This window comes from Diadema antillarum, unplaced genomic scaffold (assembly GCF_040938485.1).
Source record: "Diadema antillarum isolate AM-2024a unplaced genomic scaffold, OU_Dant_1.0 seq00001134_RagTag, whole genome shotgun sequence".
Taxonomy (NCBI): Eukaryota; Metazoa; Echinodermata; class Echinoidea; order Diadematoida; family Diadematidae; genus Diadema; species Diadema antillarum.
The window spans coordinates 50341-77303 of NW_027271946.1; the positions used below are offsets into that span (position 1 = coordinate 50341).

At 38.5% G+C, this 26963-nt stretch overlaps 1 protein-coding gene across 3 annotated transcripts; it reads right to left on the bottom strand.

The window, feature by feature from the left end:
- Positions 1 to 8503: 8503 nt before the first annotated feature.
- LOC139744071 (serine hydroxymethyltransferase-like) lies at positions 8504 to 25268 on the bottom strand. Of its 3 annotated transcripts, none has more exons than XM_071654525.1 (8): positions 25090 to 25268; positions 20933 to 21200; positions 18252 to 18610; positions 14601 to 14813; positions 13831 to 13944; positions 11200 to 11322; positions 9571 to 9798; positions 8504 to 8793 (listed from the first exon to the last, which is right to left on the bottom strand). In XM_071654525.1, the coding sequence occupies exons 1-8, from the start codon at positions 25127 to 25129 to the stop codon at positions 8624 to 8626; spliced, it is 1515 nt and encodes a 504-aa protein (XP_071510626.1). In that variant the 5' UTR covers positions 25130 to 25268; the 3' UTR covers positions 8504 to 8623. The 3 variants fall into 3 exon arrangements, with proteins under 3 accessions (XP_071510626.1, XP_071510628.1, XP_071510627.1); XM_071654527.1 differs by lacking the exon at positions 25090 to 25268 and adding an exon at positions 24948 to 25046; XM_071654526.1 differs by lacking the exon at positions 25090 to 25268 and adding an exon at positions 24608 to 24825.
- Between the last annotated feature and the right edge of the window lie 1695 nt (positions 25269 to 26963).

A 26963-nucleotide genomic window follows, 5' to 3' on the forward strand; every position in this document is an offset into this window, starting at 1 on the left:
CAAAGTTGGAACCTTTGGAAGTAAAACTGGTAATTTTCAATGTTACCTACGAATACAAGCATTTTAGTTTAGAAATGTACACCTGCATTTTTTGTTTTCCATATATCTTCTAAATAATTGCTATTAATTAAACAGGGGCCAAATGTACTTGTGAAAGATGTTTAGTTCATTCAAATCTACTTTATTTTGAAATTTTGGGCATGTTATACACATCGATCGAATTTCAGATTTTTAAATTTTGAAAGTAGGCTTTATATAACTTCCTATATTTCTGTGGATATGACATATAAACAATGAAGAGAGTTTCTCTCATATCTTACAGATGAGGAAGAGTGCTTTCTAACAAGTTACAATTTGGAGGCAATCAACACATGTTATTACATGATCATATCAGTTTCAATCTTGTGTATTCGTAGGTAACGTTGTATTCGTAGGTAACTTTGGCATTTTGGTCGTTTCTGTTGAACCTGCAGTCAATGAAGAGACATTTCTAAAGTTTTATAATAATGGCTCGGGGTGGATTCCTCCTTTTGAAATGACAAAGGTACATCAAATTATCTATGGATCACACTAATTCAGGATTTGAAAGAAAAAATATTATTTTACCATTCTAAATGTTCTACTTATAATGTAAAATTAACCTCCAAACATAAAGTATAGAATATCAAAATTCAAATTTGAACAAAGCTTTTGCTGAAATAAAGGAATATTAAAGGGATCGTATAGTTTTGGTTGAGACTTAATGTCAGGTTTCTAACATTTTTTGGTGAGATAATGAGAAACCTCTTGTGAAATATGAAAGAGCGTGTAATTCCTCGAGGAATTCAACGTTTATTTGATGAAAATTGGTTTTGAAATGGGTGAGATATCCAAAACAGAGCAATTCTAGTAAAGTGTGGGACCCACACTTCATTACGATTGCTTTGTTTTCCTTTGTTTTTGGATGCTTCAGTCATTCCAAACCCGATTTTCATTGAATAAACTTTGAATTCCTCCTAAAATGGTATGCACGGTACTATTTCGTAAGTGTTTTCTTGGTATCTTGCAATAAGTTAAAAGCCCAATTCTCATCTCCAATACTATACTATCCCTTTAATCTTATTTACAGGTTAGCATTGTGTGACATTGTTTAGCAGAAGGTATTCACATGGTTACAGATGTATTCGTAGGTAACAGTTCTTTTTTCATGTTATTAACTTAAAATACCATGTACATTATCCTACTATCCTCCGTTCAAATACTTCACCCCCGGAACATCAAAGGGAAAGAATGATTTACTGCATTGAAACTAACCATTCACAAAAAAGTTCATTATCAAAACTTTCCATTATTTATATATGAATTTCAATTACAGTAATCTTTTTTGTGTGACAAAAGGGGAGTTGAGGGAGGTTCACTAGTGTTAATTTTTTCTGTTGTTTGTGTCATAATATTTTCCTTCATTTATGTGTATGTGTGTATGTGTGTGTTTCGGTATTCACAATCAGAAACAAAAAATTGTGATTGCGTGTGTGCTCTGTCATAAGAATGTACGTGTGTGGGTGTGTTTGAGTGTGTAACATTGATTTTGGCATGCTTCTTCAGCAACCAACCCCCACCTCAAAAAAAAAAAAAAAGGAATCAAAATTGTATTGAATATTCTATACACTGAAAATCGAAAGTTAGTCAAATTATATCGAATGAAAATATTAAAGTTTTATTTTTGATCGCTTTTTCATATATAGGCTCTAAACTTTTACATTCACGCGAAACGATTTTCTTATTCATTATCATCAAATCATCAATTAGAATTATTAAGTATTAATCATGAAAGGATGATTAAATTTTTATTATAGTCATATTAAATTACCATATTTTTTATTATTGTATTCATTTTTCTTTAATTCTTTGCTACTGTGAAGAAGCCCAACATCCATTGTCACTCATTGAATTCAAATACATGTATATGAGATTTGGGCAAACATCCATCAATAAGGAGTGAAAATGATGGTCACTACGTTACTTACGAATACATTTATTACCTACATATACAACATTACTCTCTGAATGATTAGGGAGCTTATTCATTAAAATGAGCACTTTGCATTAAATTTGATATCCATAATTATAATTAAGGGCTGTCTTTTATGATAAATCACTATAAATACACTAATAGAGCCAACAAATTTTGATAAGTGGGTGAGTTGCGTTAAAGATACTTTTGTGCCTCTCTTTTTTAATCGATTGTCAAATTTATGATATCCACATATCGTAGTTCAACTTTGGTTTAAGTACAATAACAATCAAAAACAATGTTAAACAAAACACCCATAGTCTTCTGAACACATTTCGTAAAATAATTGTGACATACGGTTCCGAAAAATGTGCTGAATTGGTCATTAAGTAAATGGTTGTAATCTTGTATTCGTAGGGAACATCTCTGGCATGTAAAATTACCTACGAATACACATACAGTATGTTGCATTATCTTAAAAATCTGTGATGCAATTAGAATGAAACTTTCCAAATATCACGAGGGAATAGTCTTACATATTCCCTCTCAGTATTTTGTCTTTTTTGACCAGCACTTTCAAACTACAACATTTTAAAATGTATTCGTAGGTAACGCCATTTTTATTACCAAATGGCACTTTTCATCTTGATTTTACAGTTCTATCTACTTTTCAATGGCGTATGTTTTTGTCTGAAGGGCGCATGTGAGTAACTTTTTACACTTAATTCGTATTGTATTTATGAATTCAAACTAATTTGTGAGCATGTTGAAAAATGTATTCGTAGGTAACAACTAAATTTTACCATGGGGAGAAAAATCAACAAAAATCAACGGTATATTCAATCATCATGAAATTTTAAGAAAAAAACGGGCCTACGCTGTCAACATTGTGGCAAGTTTTTATCAAGTTTGAGTTACATCTTCATATTAAAATTGTAAATTTTCTGAAAAAGTATTAAGAAAACTTTTCCAGAATGGCCAAAATTAGCATGTTTTTTTACTCATAAAACCAAGATTATATGACCAATCACATCATATTTGGTATGGCCCGAAATGTTTCATCGAGCTCTTTCACCTGAACACAGCTGCAATAATGTCAGACGTCACAGAAAAATCACATTGATCGGGACATCATTTGTACACTTTTCGTTGGAATTGACCATATATATATAGCATTCAAAATCCGAAAATTCGGATTTTGAATTAAAATCAAGGCAATTGGCATGTAATGCATTCCTCTATTGTGACATTATTACTGCTATTTCTAGTACTGCCAATACGCGGAGCAACTACAATATTATACAGTGTATAGGTATATACATATATACAGAGAGTAGATGTGTTGGCTCAGTAAAGTATAGCGGCTGCCTCACAATCGGGAGGTCGTGGGTTCGAAGCCCGGCCGCGTCATACCAAAAGACGCTAAAAGATGGGAGTTGCTGCTACCTTGTTTGCCGTTCAACAGTTGAAAAGGTTAGAGCAACGTCGATCTGGCGTTGCTCAGTGGCTGCCGGGCCCGTGATCAATTGGGCAAAAAAGTTCCCTTTTCGGACAATATTTTGGAGTTGGAGTTGGAGTTTATATATCAACAGCAAGGTAATCCAACTTTTTTGGCTACCATTTCGGAATTTGTCAGTTCTGGAAAGTGCAGCGTTGGCTGTGAGGAAAAAAAAAAAACTCTTCCTCTTTCCATTGATACCTAATTATGTTGACAAATGTCATGCATGACTGAGCATATGAAATTTAAAGATAACAATGAGAAATTATGCTTTTTCCAAATTTGAGTGTCACATGAAGGAACAATGAATGTCTCACTGAATGGATTGGATCCGTCAATGAAAGTGGTTATGTTAACTGGCCAGCCTGCATGACTGCTCTGTGTCTAGGGTTAGTGTTCAGGGTTTCTAACATTTTAAGGTCCATAACATTTTTGATGATATTATGGCCACCTGTCATATAGCGTGGTCACTCCTACTAAGGCCAACCCATACAATCAATTTTCCCTGTTCATATTCAACACATAGCTCGCAGCGACAAACATGTCTTGAATATGAAGAGAGATGATGGATAATGGTTCAGCCTTTGTAGGAGTGAACAAGTTATGAACATGGTCATGTTGAAGGTTGTGGACCATAAAAGGTTTTAAGACACCCTAAACACAAACCTACAGTCATGAAGACTGGCCCAAACAGATCCCATCCACTTCACTTCACCAGTGAGACATGCATTGTTCCATCGCCATAACACTCAAACTTGGAAAAAGTGCAATTTGTTATTGTTGTCTTTAAAGTTGATGTGCTCAGTCATGCAAGACATTTTTCAGCATACGTGTAGTTAGGTACTGTATCAATGGAAAGAGTTTTCCTTTCCTGTCAACTAATGCTGCACTCTCCAGAGCTGACAATTTTGAAATGGTAGCCCTCCAAAGTTGGATTACTATTTTGATTTGATATGCTCTGTACATATATATGTGCAGTGTGTCTCTAAAAAAAGTAAACCCAACTTCAACGGCAAATTTTCAGAAAACTATAAAATATTTACACATTATTTTTTCATGTTTACATAGTCCAGTAAGTCCTCTGTCCAATGATACCACATAGCTAGGTTATGTAACTCTCATGCATGACTGAGCATGATTCAACTTAGTGAATGGGTGTGAAATCATCACTGTGGCAAGTTCCGTGATCAGCATACTTTCTCACATTGTACCAGATGGCTCTTTTTGTTGGAGGCTGCCTGTCGGGGGAACTGCACCCGAAAAGCCTCTTGAACTTCCACGAAACTTCTTGTTTCCTGGTATCGAGTTACCAGGAATACTCTCTGCTCAATTGTCAACTGTACCATGTTTGGAGAGCATGTGAAGTGTGCCTGTGTCAGGAACAACCTTTGCTGAAGTTGTTATGTAATCATAGGCCTAACATGTGACAAAAATTGAACTTCAAATATGCCCTGAATGCATGACAATAGCAAGAAATGACTTGCCACAGTGATGATTTCACGCCTATTCACTAAGTTGAATCATGCTCAGTCATGTATGAGAATTACATAACCTACGTGGTATCATTGGATAGAGGCCTTATTAGACTATCTGACCATGAAAAAATAATGTGCAAATATTTTATAGTTTTCTGAAAATTTGCTGTTGAAGTTGGGTTTACTTTTTTTAGAGACACACTGTACATTATATGTACATGTATATGACACGTACATGAAGGGAGAAATGTACAATTATGCATCTTATGCCTACTGTTCTAACATATACATGCATAATGTTTATTGTGTCCATGTATTGTGGCGATGCTTTGGCCTGCAGGTAATGTGTTAAAGGCACTGCTATATTTCTCGTTACAAAGAAGAATTAAGACACATAGCCATACGTACCCGTCATCCTGGACCATATGTTTAACCACTTGAAAAGCATTTTACAGCTTTAACAAAGGAATTTGAATTGAATCTGACTTCATAAATTATTACAGGTTAGCCTCATGAGTGTAAATGCTTCAGTTATTGTACATGATTACTTTAAACATACATTGTATTTATTAGTAGACTGTAAATTACGGAGAAGCTTTGTGTCAGTAAAATTATTTAGGTGATAAGTTAGGAAACGCAAATTATGTTTCTTGTTTATTTGGTAGTTTATTTTTAGTGGACTTTTGTTTCTCCCATGAGTCTAGATTTAATGAAAAGAAGGTACGGTAAACTGTCATGGCCACTTGTAAATCAAAGTAAATACAGTTGAAAAGAAAATACATGTACTTCTTATTAAAACCAATTTCACTTAAACTTATAAATTTTATTTCAATGACACACACAAGTTTTATTTTCATTTATCATTATTTAATATCTAATATCTTTGCTCATATTAATTAGCTCGACTCACTGTTATGAACCTCCTTGTTCTTACTACAGTGTACAATAATCTAATTGAAAACTGCATTCTCATGTTTAACGTAATCCTAGAATGTTCTTTTGACAACTGTTCATATTCTGTGAAGATCTGTATTGTACAACCATTGCATACACAGTAGTTCATTGTTTTCATACAATTTTGAATGATGGGAATTCTTTGCTTTTAAAGGGTCAAGAAAATGCAGACCACAACAGATCAGGCAATCAGACATTAGATGATGGTATAGTTTGGGTAGAGGCAGGGATTTAGCTTTAATAACTAAGTTAAATAATTACAAAAGCACTTTATCAAATATTATAGAACATACAAATCCAAGCAGAATTAAAAGTTTATTTATTGAAAATCATTTATGAAATTACTGATATCCAAAAAAAAAGGAAATCAAAGTGATCTTAACTCCACCTTTTACAAATATCAGGATTGCTTTGTTTTTGGATATCTTGTTTCATTACAGGTTTCTCATTATATCACAAAAAAAGTTTGAAACGGGAAGTCCCATCTCAATTGAAATCATATCATTCGTTTTTAAAAAAAAAAAAACTGTTGAAAAACATTTGAAAACTTTTGACGTCACAACAGATTATGCAACTTTTATTCTCGTCTTTACAATACAAAGACATGATGAAAGTTTGTTAATACACAATTGAAATTTTTCTCAGAATGCAAACAATAATTTGGTGCACAGTTCATGACATGTTGGTGATCAAAGACCAATTTTGCCTTTCTCCCACGGCAGTTGCTGAGGTTTTGTTCTTGAGCATCATGTGCAAACTTAGAAAAGAATCCCATCACAATGACATACCTGTGTGATTCTGAGAGTCCTCAGAACATCCACTTAAAACAGCAGATTACTGGTACAATATACCTGTAATTTAGGTACGTATGTATTCAACACCTTACATGTATCAGATTCCTCTTGCTCATGGTCTTTCAACCATGAAAACAAAAACCTTTTTTTTTCACAGTCTAAGATGGCTGCGTTACTGTCGGCACTTTTCAAGTTTTCATGTGCCTGCCACCTTACTGATTTTTAAAAGAAGTATTTTCAAAAGGTCTGATGAAATCTTCCAAATATTCTCAATGTCTATCTTGTTCTTCTATATCTGTCTGTTCATGCATGATGACAATTATTTCTTTCTACAAAAATCTGTTTCCCCTAGACTATATTGTTTGTTACCATGAAGTTCAAATGGTAACATCATACAGACTTCTTACCAATATGGGTGTGCAAATACATTGTACATGTTTGTGTCCTAATCGAATCACTCATATTATTAACTGAACTTCATAGCTGCCGTTTCTACATTATTGTATCTTCCATTGGCATGTTGTGTCACATGTCATCTTTAACTTGAATGGTTTTGAATCAATTTTATTTTATGACAATTGGAATTAGGAATTATACAGGAGGAAAATACATAAACACACTTTTCTGGAAGACAATGCTTTTGTCAGTATGTACACTGAAACTTATTCAATCTTGTACGTATGATTCAACATTACAATGACCAGGGTAAAAGATTACCCCCATTTTCAATACTCCGCTTTCGAAGTCTGAAGTACAAGTATGGAATTGGCAAAGTTCTGCCAAACACAACAAAATGTGGTATTGGTACCATTTCCTTCGCAGAAGTTTCACAACAATTGTAACACAGACAGACACGTGTGTATGTATGCATTCTCACAATTGGCACAAATCTGGGGATATTGCTGTGTTTCAATCAAGGCAATAAAGCAAAATTTGGGGCATATGCCATCTTTTCCAATGTAGGTCAAAATAATGGAAAGTGCCCTCATAAAGCCCAAGGGGTGCCCAAGGAGAATCCTGAGGGTATGACATGCACCTGTCTGTTTCGCATTTCAGTGCCAGCATGTGTGTGAATTGGATTTTGCACAATTCAAATTTGAATATGTTTTCAATATATCCCTGATTGAAACCTTTACTGAGTATGTGTCAATGTATGTCTGTACGTATTATGCAGTTGTACGTGGCGATACAGTATATGAAATATAGGCACTTGTGGAATACAGCTTAAAAGCAACATCTGCCAAATACACACTCGTAATAGACAAATCTCATTATAATAACCTTGTTATTCAACATCTACAAGTTGAGCTCACAACTACAGAACAACTTAACTCGTTTCTACATGTACCACATACTTTACATCACTCATGCTGGTACTGCATCTTTTTGCTGTTCACCAGCCCAGTGGTGTGGTCCCTAGTTTCAGAGAGTCACAAGCCTCGGATAACTCGACTTAAAACTTCCCACTCTTACATGTATTGTGGCATGAACTCTGGCAGAAGACTATCCCACTAACTTCCCAAAATCTCCAGAGTTACTTGTTTTGTTTCCAAAATTTCAGTACAAGAAAGAGAGAGAGGGGAGTGGGGGATGTAATAACCCACTCAACAAACGTGAATCTGATTCTCGATACCTCCTGCAAGACATGTCACAAACAATATACAAATCGAGCAGGCAGCACACATGATTTTGCAAGGAATGTATGTCCAAAGTGGAAATCGTGTCACATATTTGCTTCAGGTTTTGTAGTGGGGGGGGGAAATATATCCTAAGAAATTAAAGGCCAACAACCCCACTTGTCACAGTCTGGAGAGTCAAAATTCCATTAAGGCAGTTCAAGATTTTTAAGGATAACTACCACATTGTGGACTGAACAGATAGTGTGGGTTTCATGAATGCGAAGACCTGCTCAGAGGATCTCACGGCCGGGAAGCGGGAAAGATTCAGCAAAGGTTTCGACCTCTTTCTCCAGGGCAGCCATCTTGTCAAGGAATGCCTGGTCGCTTGTTACAAATGCCTTGAACTCTTTCAGGGTGGGACCCGGGCTGGACTTTTGAGCCTCGAGCGTCAACTGCAGACCTAAAATGACAGTGAATAAAGTTCCTCAAAATCAAATTCAAATTTTACTTGAGCACAATCGTCTCACATTCTTTGCAATTCCACTGCAACTGAGCACTATAACTAGGAAGACTTAAACATTAACATGTTTCATGCAGAACATGACTGTATTCATAAACTGGCAGACTGCACCTCTATCTTAGGCTTGAGACACAACTGGGATTAAAGGTCCTGTTTACCTTCTGGAACAGTGATTTAAAAATGTTCAAGATATCACATTTGATGCAAACGTGTAGGTCTGTTGTATCACAAAACATCCTACCATATGAAATTTTTGCAATAAAGCCTAAAATATATGGAGATATCAGTATATTTCTCATTAAACCATAACTGTGGACGGTTTAGTCTGGAAACATTTTTATCACAACTATTGTTCACATTTTGTGTATTTAACACATACTTAACATCGATTAAGCAGATTCAAATTTTCAAAGTGTAAAGTTTCTATCCCAAACTCACATGCTGGGTTTTTGTTTTTATCTGCAAATGGTAAATTATGCCTTTAAGCGGCTGCTCACATTCCCATAATAAGATCAAGGAGGTTCAAAAGAGCAATCAGGGAGATATTATTTTTCTTTAATACAGGCATGTAAATGAGAAAAAATATTTCCCAACACAGGGATTTACGATATCTTTTTTCAAGACATGATGATACTTAAGTTTTCAGGAAGCCCCTGTAGTATCAGAGTGACTTGTCAGCTCTGGGGATATCATGTAAAATGGAATGGCTTGGCTTACCCCTGTCAATGAAATCAGCCACTTTCATGAAATCTTCAGCCTTGAATTTGCGTGATGTCAGGGCAGCCGTTCCGATTCTCAAGCCGCCAGGTTTGAGAGCACTCTTGTCACCTGGACATGTGTTCTTGTTGAGGACGACTCCAACTCTCTCCAGCACGAACTCTCCTCTCGCACCATCCAGGCCAAGAGGTCGAAGGTCAAGCAGCAACAAATGTGTGTCGGTTCCACCTGATGGTGATGTAGTTGGGAATGCAACAAAAGACTCGTTTCCTGCACCTTTGACTTACTAGGCCCTTTCCTGTTTTTTCTCGACTCCGGATATTCAGCATCCAGGAATAAACATAGCTCAATCTGAAACTGTCATTAAACTAACTTGCACTTAGCTGAAAAGTTTCCCAAGCTTTTTCCTCAGCATGCATTAATCCACAAAATTTGACATAAGTTTTAAAATTAGCAAGGCAGAAGAATTCTGTTCATATTTCATACATATCGTTTCCTATTTGTGACATCACAAACTGTAGAGTCTTCTAATTCATAATTGGTTACAGCCGTACATCAAAACTTCAGCTGCATTTTTCTTGACGCAAGGGTCCTTGCTTTAAAAAAAAAAAATCATTCACTAAATTGACAAATTCCTGGAATTTCCCTTTGCTGGTCTACGTTAACGATACATGTCTGTTCACTGTTTATCGCTTTCCAATTATTGGGACCAATGTGACAGTAATAGAAGAGCAAAAGCTACAAGCACACATCACATGTACATTAGGCATAGACTAGCCATACCATCATGAATGCATGCACAGTGGTCGCGACTGGTGGCCAACAGGGGCAACAATATACCTATCTGAGATATGCTACATCAGTTACGTCAAAGGATGCATTGCTACAAAGCATCAGTCGGGCAGAAGATTGTAAAACCATGTTGATCTTTTTCTGGAGCTAGTTAGAATGTTTGAGATGGAAATAAGGAGTGAGGTATCTATCACACAGCATAAAACAAAGCCTCCGCCGAGTGGTATTCTTTAACTCTTTATGTGCCATGATGTAAACCCCAGTGTTTCACATTATTCTGAGACAGCAATGTAGTCATGTTTTGGGAAAACATTCTGTTTTTCAAATCAATGTAACCATTATACATCAAGGACATGTAATGAGCAAAGTTGCAGAGAAAATGCCAAGCTTTGCTTGATGTAAATTCCATGACAAATCTCTGATTGTGTTTCTTTCAATTGACCAGTAGCTACGGTGTACATTATTGTAGAGGCGGGACTTTTGCATGCAAAACAGTGACAGAAACTTAAAATCTACTTGTAAATCCAGGGAGGAACATTGCTTGATAGTCAATCACCAAATAAAATGCAAGTTACATGTGACAGGAATGGAATCACGTGGAACGCTTCCATTGCACTGTGGCATTTGGCAATTTATTGGTCGATTTGGCTAGGTTTGTGCGTTTGAGCAGAATATTCAAAGCGAACTTGGCACGCAGGCGATTGAGTCTAGTGTGCGAACATGGCAAATAAAGAGTTAAGTTTCTAGAATGAGGTAAAAATAGATGATCTGCCCTGAGAACCTAGGCACCAAGGGGTCACCAACTTGGCGACTTGCGATGATTGAAAGCTGACTAACCTGATACCAGAGTGTATCCTCGTTTAATGAGTTCCTCCCCCATCACCCTGGAGTTGGTGATTACATCCTGTGCATACTGCTTGAACTCTGGCCTGCAAGCCTGTCGCAGGGCAACTCCCACACCTGTACACGAAGAATTTCATTGCAAAAAAATAAAATGAACTCCACACACCAATTTGAGATATTAGCGACTAAACCTGCTAAAAATCAAGTAAAATCAAAAGAAAATATAGGATATTTCTAATCATAGCTTCAAGAATATTCCTTGTTACGCAACAAGTGAGGTATCATTCGAAAGATTTTATTTCACTCTACCCAATGGTGGACTTACCGGTACTTTAAAATGTTTATAACTGGCGCTTAACCCTTTTGCAATAAAACTCTTCACACGCAGGAGATAGAAAGGGAAATTGATTGACTCAAGCTACCTGTACATGTAGCAACAGGGAAAATCAAGGTTAACAACACATGGGACTATCATTGTTCCATTCACTTGCCATTCTGTTGTGACTTGAAATTTTTGGCAGGCAAGAACATAAAACACAACAACATAATCAAACTAGAGAGGGGCCGTCAAAGGCGGCAGACCCACGCCTAAGTACAAAGTCGGGGTAAACATAATGTGCATTCGGTCATCTACCAGAATTCGGCCACTTAATTGCCAGTGTGCTTTATCACCAGCCAGTGAGTTCTACCAAAGATCGTACACTGAAGTGTACGATCTTTGGTTCTACAGTCACATCACACGCAAATCACATAATTACACATACGGTATTAACACTCATTCACGTACAGGAAAGTCCTTAAGTCTCCTCCAAAAATCCATCGAAAATCCCAAATTCCACCGTCAAAAGTGCAGAATCGGAACTTTTCCAAGCGCGCGCGAATTAAGTCCAGTTTTAAGAGTATTGTCTACGCGACGGGTCGCGGAAAAAGCGCTAAAAATCGAGAAATACGCCGTTTTCTTGCGGGATATTTTGATTATAGCAAGCCGAGAGTGTGATGATATCAAAGGTCGTATGAGTGTACGATCTTTGATGGTATCCACAAAAGCAAAAAAGAAAAACAAAATTTACGTACCCCCTAGGCAATTACCCCTATGATTAGTGTCTACGGGAATTATTCAATGCAAGGGTTGAATGCAAATGTCTACTGCACCAGTATTCGGCCACCAACGAGCGCCGCAACGTCCCCGGTGCAATTTTGCACCAACAGTGTAGAGCGCGATGCATTTTCAGCGGCCTTGCACACGCATTGACATTGAGCACGCATATCGTGCAGTGTGACTGCGACCGAGCAAAATGCTCCTCCAACGAAAAAAACAATCAATGTTAATTTGAAAAATCATCAAATATCAAAGGTCGTATGAGTGTACGATCTTTGATGGTATCCACAAAAGCAAAAAAGAAAAACAAAATTTACGTACCCCCTAGGCAATTACCCCTATGATTAGTGTCTACGGGAATTATTCAATGCAAGGGTTGAATGCAAATGTCTACTGCACCAGTATTCGGCCACCAACGAGCGCCGCAACGTCCCCGGTGCAATTTTGCACCAACAGTGTAGAGCGCGATGCATTTTCAGCGGCCTTGCACACGCATTGACATTGGGCACGCATATCGTGCAGTGTGACTGCGACCGAGCAAAATGCTCCTCCAACGAAAAAAACAATCAATGTTAATTTGAAAAATCATCAAAATACGGGCCAGTTTGTGATGACGGAGAACGAACTTTCATAAATCTAGAAGGACATAGTCCCTCAAATAGGCCTAAACGTAAATTTCGGAATTCTTACGAACATTTGAGCAGCGAAGTCGGATCGTTGGGGAGTTTATGTCTTCGTATGGTAGCGGAAAATCGCAAAGTGAGAAACGGGAAATTTTCGGAATAGTCACTATACCATGGGGTCAAAACTTCAAGGTCACACAGAATTTGCAAGGGTCAACCGATTATCACCAAAATCTAATCGATTCTTTCCTGTCATTATCCAAACATTCCCTGAACATTTCGTACAAATCCGTTTACCCGTTCTCTTGTTATCTTGTACACAAACAAACAAACAAACAAACAAACAAACAAACAAACAAACAAAAAAACAAACAAACAAACAAACAAACAAACAAACAAACATACGGAACCCTTTACATAACCCCCTGCCGATTTTCATCGGCGTGGGTAATAAGACTGGCGTAGGACATGAAGAACATACAATGTAATTACACAAACTGATTTCCCTCTAAAGCAAATAATTGAGCAACTATAAAAATCTCTGTTTGCAAAGTCATCATTGCAAAAGCAAGACATCGGTGGAATAATTTGATGATATTTGGTGAACTTTTCAAATTAACGTCAAAACATCAAATTTCAGCATATGTCAGTACAGTAATGATATCATCTCATCCAATTTGTTCTATTTGATTGTATTTCATTGCTGAATCTACAAAACATCACTGAGTTCAAATTCCATACTAAAACTGTTCATTTAGTCAATTTTTCTACGTTATTAATCTCACTTCCTGGTTTGACTTTAATCTGCTGCTTGGAATCAATTTTAACACAAAAGTTAAATCTCTCTCTGCGTTGTGAAGAGCCCAAGGACACCACTATGCTTTAAAGACGAAGGGAACTAACCAGCAACAGCATGCATGTGAGGGCCTCCCTGAAGTCCGGGGAAAACGGCATCGTTGATCGGCTTCTCCAGATCGTACATGACTTTTGTCCCATTCTTCAGGACCTTGCGCACACCTGTACAGTAACCAGCACATCAGTAACAACATGAACAGCATAGTCATTGTCAAGTGTTGTCAATGTCATGAACATGTCCACAATACCAACCTTCAACTACTGTGGCTATAAGAGTCAAAAGACAAAAGAAGTGGAAACTGGACAGTGACCTACTTACTTCACACCTGCACATCTTCAAATTTGCCTACAACAATATTAAGACTGGACCACAGCAAATTGATACATGGCTTAAAAAGAAAATACATTGTAAGGTTTGGATATGCCTTTTAAATGATAGAAGTGCAATGCTGTCAGGGAGAAATTATTCAGAAACAAGTCATATTGTATGACTCACAATGCTTGCATTATCAATATGCATTGACATTTTATCATCTTCAATGATTGATCAAAGAATTACTGTAATAGGCAATTAACAATTTTGGAGTGGGTTTCTTCTTTAAAAGCATCTACTATAGATTGCTACAACACTATCGTTAAGTCTGCTCTGACAAACTAGACTGATTGTAACTCACAAATGTGAGATGTTTTTACATCAAATAGCACCAACATTACAGTGCAATATGAAAGTATTCATCCCCCCTTCCCCCAAAAGGCTTTGAAACATCGCATGACGTGAGATAACAAACGGGGAGGGGAAAGATTACATAACAACGTACCTTTGCGGAAGAAAATGATCCCTGACCTCGGCCCCCTTAGGGTCTTGTGCGTCGTGCTGGTGACGATGTCGCAGTACTCAAATGGATTGGCCACGACTCCCGCGGCCACAAGACCGCTTACGTGGGCCATATCTGCCATGAGGAATGCATCATTTTCATCAGCGATCTCTCGGAAGCGCTTGTAGTCCAGATTCCTCGGGTAGCAGCTGGTGCCTGCAAGTATAAAAGAAATCTCACAAAATTATCACAACCGACGCAAGCGCATACAGTAGCTTAGTTGTAAATTCAAGCGATACAACAGGGTAAGTACATGTACTTCCTTGGACCTGGGGTCTGGGACAACTCTGAGTTTAAAATATGAGCATTTTCAGGAGAAATAAGATGACATAAAAGCTTCACAATGGACAAATAATTAAAACTTGTTGAGCAATACATGCAGAGTCACGAAGACTTCGTGAAGGACACGACTTGTGAGTACTGACTGTGATGGAAGATGCAGCCACTGCTTTTTATTATTGACATATCCTAGCAACATGCCCAGCTTTGGTATTGACTACATGCTTGCCTTACATTGTATAAGACTTAACATACTTTAGAAACAGGTTTGTTTGTTTTGTTTCAATTGGTTAAACATACAAAATCTCAGACATATAGCAAGTACATGCTAGCACCAATTGGAAAAGCCATCACAGCCACACCCCCCCCCCCCCCCCATATAGGAATATTTACATGTCCTGACTGTGTGTGACACCAAGTACTAAACAGACGTATTGTAACTTTGAAAAGAATTACGTTGTAAGTTCTTCACTTGTTAAACAATAATGAATAATATCGATGCCATCAAGTAACACCTGTAGTAATTCTTATGTAAACTTAACTACAAATTATGTCAAATTTTGTTAGTCTTGCTACTCTGTCCACCAATTTCATACAGTGTTGTGACATGCATTCCAGCTTTTCTTCCTAACCCAATGCATTACAATTGATTTGTATTGACAGAAACAAATAGAAATCTTGTGCCTGTTACGGACTTATCCCTGTCCTGTAAAATTCATGTGTAATTAAGGTGATATGACTTGATCACACACATCCTGATATCGTAGCTCTCAAAAGAAAATGAGTTGGGGATATACAATGTAGATATCAAAGAATGCTGAATATAATCTATGCATTTTGAACATGTAGTCACAGTGAACAAGTATTTGTCTATGGTACATGGCATTGGGCATAAATGAATCCATAAACATGCTATGCATGGCAAATTATTTCCCAATCTATATACACATATAATTCAGTAATAAACATCCTACGGTGTGTAAATACCAGTATCTCTCTTTATCTCTTACAATCAGAGTATCTTTTGCATTTAGTTTTATGACTACTATCTGACAACAGCACCCAGAGTGGTAAAACTTTATAGCAATATGACTTCCATCTTTTGAAAATAGATTTATGGTTTGATTGCTGCAGTCGGCAAATGTCTGATATATATAATAATGAAATAAAGCTCTACGAGAGAATGGATGCCGTTATTTGACTCCAGTGCATAGAAGGAAAAAAAAATTGCAGGCTAAAGAGAAATGGTTACTGGCAAGAAGTTTAATAGCCCTTACTGCCTTTTGTTCACTGGTTGGTGGGCTGAAATGTTGGAGAGTTCTTCCCCAATTGGCATGAATGTTGGGGAAATTATTGTCAATGAATAGAGGTTGCATAATCCCCCCCCCCCCCCCCCCCCACCTGCGTACACATACATGTATTGTGTTGCCATAACCTTCTTGTGGGCTTGCTAACTTTAAAATGAGCTATTTTAGAGGGATTACTGAATGCCTTACCACAGTGTACAGCTTAGCACTGCATGGTCTTTATAATCAATGAAACTAGACTCGATTGGTCCCTAATTTAAAAGGTAGACTTTGGGCCACTGGTTCACTATAATGCAGCTCACATATTAATTTCATCAGCATAAAACACAAAAGAAAGGCAGTGAGTTGGCTTGGTTTGTACGGTGTAGCATGTATCCTCTGTCATCCATTAGAGGTCTCGAGTTTCATGGCCAGTGAATGAGCTGAGCAATATTTATTGTGATATCATGCCATACCCTGAGTGAGAGGCCAATATAATCCCTCCCTTGCATAGGTAGTACATAAAATGAAGGTCATGCATGTGTAAGAGTCATGGCTAATGTATGCAGGTAGATCCCACCACTTAGCTTGACACCAAGAGAAGGGGGCATATTAGGGGAGAAGGCCTGCCCCACATACAAGCTGGAAAACAGACAAAACTGTCCAACTCATGACTCATTCAAAGTGACAAGCAATAGCAGATGACATCAACCAAGCCCATCCCACTACACAACAAAAGGGATAAACAGTCACCTTTATAATACAAGGGTCCAAGTGATAGGTAATTGCATGTAGAAGGTAACTTTTCACATCCGGAAAACCAATGTATAGCACTGCTTTACTAAGGTGGGTTTAGACTAAATTTCATAGCTACTGCATCCACACTGTTCCTGCTGAAAGACAGAAAGACATGTGCATTATCTGTTTTATAGAACGGTTGACAAATTTTTGCCCCCCCCCCAAAAAAAAAAAACACAACAACAACATTTGATTCAATCATGCCTCTAGTAATGATTTTAGAATGGCAAATTCACAGGATGCATGGCTAGCTATGTGTGCTGACTCTTCATTCACGAACACAAACTATTATTATTGTGCGCGATCGCATGTCTAACCTGGGTATTATCAGTGATCGCAATAACTATATGTGACCGTGCATCACAAAACCAACAAAAAGTCGCACCCCTTGATTTTATGTGAGGACTCAATAGAGGTAAAACAGGTCAACCAAGTCAATCTTGACCTTTTCATATTTTCTGAAAAAAAAATATTCTTCTTCTACATTATTCCTCAGTTTGGACTCATTAATGAGAAAGTGTGTTTCCAGTAGTTTTTTCTACGACCCCTTTTTGTAGAGTAGAGAGATCAGGTATGTCTTGGAAGCCCCTTTTCATTTCTTGAAAATCCTTTGCACACGCTTTACTTTCTAATACACTGTATACGGTATTTGAAAGGATAATGCTACAGCTTTGAAAGTTGGCATTAAACATGGCCAGAATGTGTTAATTAAAGGATGCTCAATTTTAGCTTTATCTGATAATCCCTTCTTTGTTGTTGCTACGGTGGCATGCATCCTGTTTTTGTCCCATTCATCGCACAGCTAGCACAGCTTGGTAAAGATTAAGTGCTTGAATAGACACTGTACTTCAGAGCCTCTTTTCTCAGTTCACATTTTTCCAGAGTGTGTGCTTTGCTTTCAATATTTAGACAGGTTAGGAGAGTCCATTTGCATTGAGTTATACATCATTTCAAAGCTTAGAGTCTGCTCTTTCAGAATCTGCCCTTACCTACAAATCCATGTCTGGTGACTTATTGTTGGTTTTGTCAATGCAGGGTCACATATCACATTAACTGTGCAGCCAGTAAAAATCAACGCATGGCTTTAACCCATTGAGGACGGTTTGATTTTGCTACAACACGCACTTCCCATAGACACTTGCCCAGGTATACTTAGGACTCGTCCTCAATGGGTTAATACTACTACTGAGAAGGAATAACTATCTCAACACATTCTATAAAGAATACTGACCAGCAATTATCATCTGTGGACGGAACAATTTGGCGTTGGCTGCCAGGCCATCGTAGTCGATGATCCCGGTGGCCTGGTTCACTCTGTAGGGCATTGACTCAAAGAAGACCGATGTGGCCGAGATCTTCTTCTTGCTGGTCATGAAGCCGTGGGTCAAATGACCACCATCGGGGAGGTCAAGCCCCATGATGCGACCATGAGGACCGATTACGGCAGTGTAGACAGCAAAGTTTGCCGGGGAGCCCGAATACGGCTGGACGTTGACACCCCACTCCTCGGCGTTGAGGTGGTAGGCCTCTAGCGCTCTCTTTTGGGTGAGCAGCTCCAGTTCATCGTAGAACTGGGTTCCACCATAGTACCTGACGAGATACATAGAAAGGCTACATATAGTTCAGTGTTTCCTCAGTTTTTAGAATCAGTGTGTATGTTTTGAGTTTGTAACCTGAATGTGAACTGTTTCCACATAAAATATATGGTGATTTATCTCATGCTCAACCATAGCACACATACACAGTTGTACAACTGAAGTGATTTGGGGTTGATTGTAAGCCACATAATATTTCACACACACCAAAAGGATTTTGAAGAAGGGAAGGGAAAAAACAAGTACAATGATGAAACTTCACTCATTCATTCATCAGTATTTCATACCTATACCACATTTAAGGTAATGACTTGCTCTTCTGGTTTACATATGTGTGCTTCCAACAGCAACAACAAATCTACGATGTAGCATAAATTTTAAGGCACTAGAATCAGAGATCTATGGGTTATATCAGGTTAGTAGCCTTAACTTAGATGTCAAGTAGTTTTGATAATCATTGGTATCGCATATCATACATGTACATATAGGTCATCAACGATTCAGAACTTGCAAAAAATTTAATTTCTTCTTGTTTTTTAAATATGTAGAGCAGAATTACATACTGTCATACGAAATGTTTCAAGTTCTTGATTTCATGCAGCACATGCATACTACCAGTAAAAGTCTCCCAGCACAATTAATTGATGACCCTATGACAATGACATCTACACAAGGACAGCTGAAGTACACTGCAGTATGCATGACCAGATCTGTTCAGTGCCATTCCAAGTTTAGTACCCCAAGACCCTATCATAAGGTTACTTTGAAGGTGAACAGTACACTGTACCATTGAGTGATCTTCCTCCTATTCGAACAGCACGTGTGCAGAAGCAGGGCATGGTACACTCCTTGCTTTATCACATGAGTAAATATGCACAATGTAGTTAATCTTCTTTCTCCTTTTTATTCTTTCTCCTTTTTTTCGGGGGGGGGGGGGGGGGTGGGGGGGTGGGGTGGGGGACCTTGGTGTGGACAGGCCTTCATTGATGGTAAAAACTTTGTATACATTTTGTGACTGCCAAACATGGTTACTACATGTTTCTTCTGCATAATTGCTCATGAATCTCAATGTGCGGTGAAGCAATGGCTGTTAGTTTTCCACAAGGCATGTTAGAAATCCTGTTGCAAAGGTGACGTTTCCTCTCCTTCAATACACTGCTTTGATAGTTTGGTAGTTCAGAAACCGTTGAATTAATACCTCTTTAAGCAATCACATCTTCAAAGTCAAATTTCTGTGATTGAAAGCTGCATTTTCATATCACAACTTGAAGAATCTATTGCTAGCATATAAGACAGAGTACAGAAATATTTTTCTTTCAGTTTAATGGGTTGCAGCCACTTTAGTGCTAAATTCATTACATACCCTTAAATTGGCAAGACTTTTTAATAATATTTTAGAGCACCTATTTCTTTTTTTTTTCTCTCTCTCTCTGAAATTGTCATTTTTTCCTTTTTCTCAAGGTGAAGCATTAGATTTGGAGCTGGAATCCCATAAATTGCAAGTTTGGTACCAATTATATATCCTCATATCTTATGCAAGTGGGATACACAGGACCCAATTAGAAATAAAGGGTGACTACCTTCTGGGGAATGCAAACAATTGTACAGTAAGTCACAGTGATATGAAGACAACTGATAACTTTAGCTGTAAGTCCATGTTATCTGAGCCTATACAAACGAACCGCCACACTAGGGTCTGATTATGAATTGTCATTCACTTCTGAACGTTGGTACCTTGAAATTGTGTGATCCAGAGTTACAATGGAGTTCATTGACTTCAAGCAGTGTCTGCCTCAAAGTGACATTGCACATACAGCTCAGCATACCCCTCCAAAAAAATGGATGTCCTTCTAGTGAGGTTAGGCTTCAAGTAAGGATTACACCACCTGTATACTGTAAAAGTAGATACTTTGACGCTCGGCTGGGTAAGATGGATTTTGTGTGTTTTGAATTCCGCAGAATCAGGACATTAACTACTAGAACATACAGTGTATGGCATGCAAAAATATTTGTGAGCTTTTATTTTTGCGCTAGCATCTGGTTGCGCCAAATGCACGGAAAATTTCCACTTTCACAGTAAATTGCTCTGGTCTGACAGTCCCTCTTCATATGAATGACAAGTTTTCAGAAAAATCCAGACATTATCAATAAAAACAAAGAGACAACTGGGGAAAAAGATTTGGTTCCTTTGGAAAGAATGCTGACGGCTTACTTTTGATAGTAGACGTTCAAAACGGAATTAAAATTGAAAGAATACATTTGCAGGTATGAAGGCAAGAAAGCCTGTGATTGGTCAGCGGGACTGGACAATACCAACCTGTTGCCAGGGTAACCCTCGCAATATTTGTTCTGCAGACACGAGCCCAGGGCCTCCAGCACGGCCCGGCTGGGGAAGTTCTCCGAAGCGATCAGCTCCAGTCCCTTCCGCTGCCGCTCCTTCTCCTTGATGATGATGTTGTACATCTCGGGGTCGTTGCTCTCCAAGGGTTCGTCTCCAAACCACCTGTGCCCGTCTCCGTGACCGTTGACGACGACCGGCGCGCTTGCATCGCTGTCACTTGCCATCTTGATAACTTCACCCTGGTCTGTGAAGAGAGAAATATATTATACCAAAATATGTTAGAAATGCATTGTGGAACATAATTGATGTCAACACAATAAACCACTTTAATATTAAAAGTATTCAAATTTCATACAATACCCTTGTAACAAAATCTTTTACCTGAAAACCAGAAAGTTTTCATGACAGCATGTACTGGAATGACTAGCTTGTTACATAAAAGAAAGTATTCATAAATTTGAAAACATTAGAAAAATAGCCAATTATAACGAAACCAGGTGCTTGATTTGTTAGTGTGTGTCCCAATCAAGCTCACAAACTCTAAAGAGAGCTGAAATGGGTTCATTTGGAAAATTCTTTAAAAATAAATGCTGAAATCTAGAAAAGACTTCAACAGAGTATTTCAACTTTTATGGCTTAACTCAGACATCAGTTGAAAAGTGGGAAGGTTGTAGATGTACAGTAGTATATTCAGATCAAAGTTGTAATATCATGGGGGGGGGGACAAGATGAAAGTTACTCACCTGATAGATGAATTTCAAAACATGTTTTGTAACTAGAATACATTGTATCTAGGGCTAAGGAATTCAATTCCAATGTGTGCCTCACAGGGCATTGCAAAAGATCTTCCCACAGTATACTGTAAATGGATGTTATGGCAAAGACCAAACAGCCAAGAGGCAAGAGCCCAATAGTGATCTCTGTACACAAAAAGTTGCCCTTGTCAAGCATGTACAATGTAAGTCAGTGGGTTTTGTACATGTAGATCTTTGCTTCATCCCATCCAATTGTGAACTTGGGGGTTTAAGTGTTTCTTGTTCAAATATTGTACCACGAGTATGCCATTTGTATTCCTACATGTACTATCCCACATAATGGTGACCTATCCACTCTGCACTGCATGGGAATCAAAGCAGTAAAACTGCTTCATACTAGAAAGGCAATTAAAGTTTAGGACAATATATTTTAGCTACAATGTACAGTACCTTATCGCACTACATGTACATAGTACAGCCTGTAATACTGTACGTACATTAATTTGTTTTGTGTTCTACAACCTTATCCTTTGCAGCATTACCAGCATCTATCCATCCATGGATTTTTAATCGCTGTCTGTTGTTAATCATGGCCTGACAAGATGTCGTTTTCTCTCTGCTTACAGCAGTTCTATCACATGCGTTTATCATAATTTGTAATGCAAGCCACTTCAATGCCTGAAAATTCTTTCTAGTTTGGTATTTTGCCACGAGCTGGAATGAAACAGAAGTCTACATTTTGATGGTCTCTTCGATGTAATCTTTTTTGTATCAGTGATTTAGTCCAGTCCATCACAGATGAAACATTCACACTGCAAGATGCTACATACTCACCTACCTTCTTGCCAAGCGAAAGCTAAAATTCATGCTCAGGCAAGCAATACATGATACAGTGTACTGTATACATGTACAAAAGTACATGGACACTTGCCCTTGAAAGTGTGGAGCCCTTTCCCTTTAGCATTAGTGAAGGTGATACCAAGACTCACAAGATGTTTAAGTGTCTACAGATCTAGATGCACAGTCATAATTTTTATCAGGGGAGCAGGAACAGACCTGCCCTTGTTGACATTTTTAAGTTTTGGAATGGGCACCATCATCAAACCCAGTCACTTCAATTCTTTTTTTTTTTCCTTCTTCTTTTTTTTTCTGTATCCCTCACAAGTACTGTATGCACATCAACAGACATTCCGAATAACAATAGCTGTTCCACAGATGCTATTTGAACATGCAACCAAGCTTGCAGGCCACTTCTGTTTAAACAGAGTGGAAAGGCCAAGGAACGATCTTCCACAGCTTTATCGTGTCTGCACCCAGTAGAAGAATACAGGACTGTGATACATGTAAAACTGTTTGTATCAATGCTGATAGCATGAGAACTTTGTTATAACACTGTCAATTCTTGATTCACTGAGCAGCTCATAGAAATGGGTGCAAAACCTAAATGCCAATTTTCCCAGGCGAGGGAAGCTCACTGACATCGGGCAAGTAAAATGAAAGTACCGTACACTTGCATAGGTATGGCATCCTTACCCGTGTATACATGTACACTTGCACAAGTGGGTGAGCTATACTTTTTTTTTTTTTACATAAGGATAGTAATTTGTACCTGTACATCGCATACAACTGGCTGACAGCAGAATTCACAAAATGTATTAAAAACACTGCCATAGAGTAGCAAAGTGATGATGTCACTGCACAGTCTTTTGTATTTCGCTTTGGTTGGAGCCATGTGTGAGCATAGCATTAAGCAGCAAATAGTGTTGACACTCATAGTTCACAGATATTCTGGCCAGGTTAGGTTGTTCAGAACCAGTTTTCATGGCATGACATCAAATTTTCAATCTCTTTTGCTTCGTGTCCAGAGATACAACTTGTTGTACTACTAGATCTATCAACACTCATGCGGAAGTAGGGCCTACCAGTAGTGAGCGTTAAATACCTGAACACCAATTTAACACATGTACAGAACCGGTACTGTTTAACAATTCAAACAGAAAATGTATTTATCCTCTTTGGAGACCCCTTGCAAAGGAATGCAATCATTCAAATGACTGTTTTAAACTTCAGTTTGTACACAAAATACTGCAAGTTACAGTAGAAACAGTCTATTTTGTGTACAAACTGAAGTACTGTATACGGTGGTAGGCCTAGGCCTATGTTAATAATTGTTAGTGCCTATTCCTAATCCTTCCTAATCCTAATCCTCCGTGATAAAAAATCACTTAGGGACTTGTTCATTTTTACATACAATTCTAAGGGGAATAAAAAAATTATTTGATAAAAATCAGTTTTTAAATAACATTATTAAACAACGATACCGGTACTGGCGGTAGGCCTAGTGTACTGTGTAGATGTCGACGGTTCTATCTCAAACAATGTAAAACAAAGAGATCCACGGCCACATAACACTTTTAATAAGTTTTATCAACGGCCGTGGCATGTGGCCTGTCAAATCTTTGGATCACCTTTTTGGATATCTCACTCTCACTGACCCAACGTTTGTCGCCGCCATTTCAACCAAGCCAAGGCAAGGCTAATTTTCATCAAATAGCTAGACTCAGAGGTCTAGTAGAATAGTACAACACCACCTGAATGGCATGCTTTACCAGATGTCCTCTTCTTGGATCTTGCTGCAACTCCACTACCTCCCTCTAGAGTCTTATTCTTGAAGTTGAGCTCTCTGACTGGAGAAACCCCTGTTTAACTAACTGTTCAAAAAAACATTGTTGAATCCTTCTTGAAATCAATTTACATGCACTTTTGTGACCAATAATGAGAGATTTCTCATTCATTATCTCACCAAGAGCTAACAGTTAGGCCTATGCCACATTAAACCTGAATCCTGAAACCAGTACAGTAGTGGTAGGCAGTAGTACTGACTGTACTTACTCACCAGTTGCAGTTGAGACTCACGTGAAACTCAATTATTTTTGTGCCACTGCTTGTTGCCTTGTGGGATTGGGTACAATTGTATGCTCTCGCTCCCCACTGCACTGCATACATGTGGATGCACTGCCCACCGTTGCGTTGTTGTACTTGTAGTTGTAAAATTTACCGTACCAACAATTTTACGTTCAACATCAACAGCAACACACTCCACAGGAAGGTAGTTTCAAGGTAAAACAGTGCAGCAGTGAGCTCACACATACACTTGTTTATACTATGAGTTTAACGCCAAACGGTGCTACACACCCATTTGAGAGGTTACTTATAGACAATGAAAGAGCGATTACCAGGTAGTAGTAGTAGTAGATCGTATTCAGGCCTACTATCAAACAACAATGTCAATTCCAAGGCCTGCCGAATGCTGGCGGTAGTACGATGGCCGTACAATGCATAGTGAATTCAATGAATGAACCCGAACGACTGACTCACCGTCTGTACACAATTTTGCCCTCTTCTCAGGCGACTGCATTCCTGATTTAACCCGGTCGTACGTTTGTAAACTTCAGATGATACTGATAGTGATTGTGTCACCCACGTGATGACTACTTTTACGTAGGCAGATTATTTAGTCTACGAAATGTTGACGAACTAAAGCAGTCTTTGATTGAGGTGGGATCGCGACGTGTGTAAACAACAAACACATTTGACTTGAATTGCCATGCATATGCGCACATTGAAAGCAGCGCAAGCAGCTGGCAATTCAAGCGCGCGTTTTTCAATCAATTTCGCGGGGAAATTGCACACCCAACGGTAGGGGAAAGACAGGCTCAGGTCGGCGTTAGAGGGAGACTGGAACACTTTCTTGGTATAGAGAGTGCCATTTCACCCCACTACGTGAAGTCAAAGATGCTATACTGTACCACCCACACTTCGGTCATCGACAAGGACTGCATGCAGGGTCGATAATTTTCCCAACATTATTTAATGTTGAACGAAATTCAGAAAAGATTACTAAATTGACACTCGGTGAGATAAAGAGTGCAAGAACAACACTGTCTACTAATAAGGCATTCAAAGGTAGCCTACATCTAAAGATCACTGTCATGACATAAATGTGTTGACCTTGCATGGCCTTTCCTTCAAATGGGCTGGCTTGCATGGAATTGGTATAGGGCCTAGCTACTTAGTATCTCACGATGGCAGGTCAACGAAAATAATGATGTGCAGATACTCTATCATTTATCGTTTATAAACAAACAGAATTCTTGATGCAAAATTCTTTGGTATTTATTAATATTCACGGCCGGCGCAGCCTCGGGGGCCGTGGGGGTCTGGCCCCCACACTTAATTCTTGTGCACCATACAAAGGAATACATAAGGTGTCATCACTTTGGGCCTCCACACTTTTTTTTTTAACCCGGAAGTACGTAAGTGGCACTAAAATAGAAATAGATAGAGATCTTTAAGTATGGCGGTAAGGGTATGTTTTTTTCTCTGAAGACCTTTGTTTGTTTGTTTTTTTTTGGTTTTTTTTTTGTTTTGTTTTGTTTTGTTTTTTTTGCCTGTCAGGTGAAAACATAACACCCGGAAAGGGGAGAGAATGAGCTGAGGACCTTTTTTCTTTGTTTTGTTTTGTGCCTGTCAGCTGAAGAAACCCGGAAGTGGACGGGTAGAGATGAGCTGCGGACCTAAGTTTTGATAAAACGGGGCCCTGATCTTAGGTCTTTATATCATTTCCATAGTACAGTCACTCTATATAAAAAAATATCAACCAAAAATCTCGTCCTCCGTTCAGGACCATCAAAATGGTCTCGATCTACATGCCTGAGTTATAGAGATCAAGCGGCAGGGGCGGATCCAGGAATTCCGTAAGGGGGGGGGGGGGGGGGGTGGGGCAAAAATAGGCCTATTTCTGGTGCTACTTCTGGGTTGTATGTCATTTTTTCCTTTTATTTCTTTTGTTTTAACAACAAATAAAGAGGGGTCGCGCGCCCGGTGCTGCCCCCCTTTCTGGATCCGCCCGTCTGCATGGTATGCACGGTGCTGTACACGATCAAGTTACGAAACTTAGTCAGTCCGCGCTACTTCGAAGTTATATCACCTTAAAGATTGGGTAACTCCGTACAAATTACATCACATGGGTACACAAGTAGGTTCTGGTCTCTTATATATCACAATAGGCATGATAGGCCCTATATTGACTCAGTGGCTTACGCAGCTTTTGTCTGCACCTGTTCCTTTTCCCCGTCCATGTAAACTACATAATAACGCAGTAATTGCTCTGGCCGCACCCATCTGATTGAGTGTTCTTTGTGTACATGCGGTACCCCTGGGTGATGGAATGTTACGTACCCTTTCACACA

Coding starts and splice junctions, on each gene's coding strand:
- LOC139744071 (XM_071654525.1), bottom strand. CDS start 25,129: ATGCAGTCGCCTGAGAAGAGGGCAAAATTGTGTACAGACG. Junction 21,201..25,089: donor GGCAAAATTGTGTACAGACG/GTGAGTCAGTCG, acceptor CTCTCTTCACAG/ACCAGGGTGAAGTTATCAAG. Junction 11,323..13,830: donor TCACATGCATGCTGTTGCTG/GTTAGTTCCCTT, acceptor CTTCGTGTACAG/GTGTGGGAGTTGCCCTGCGA.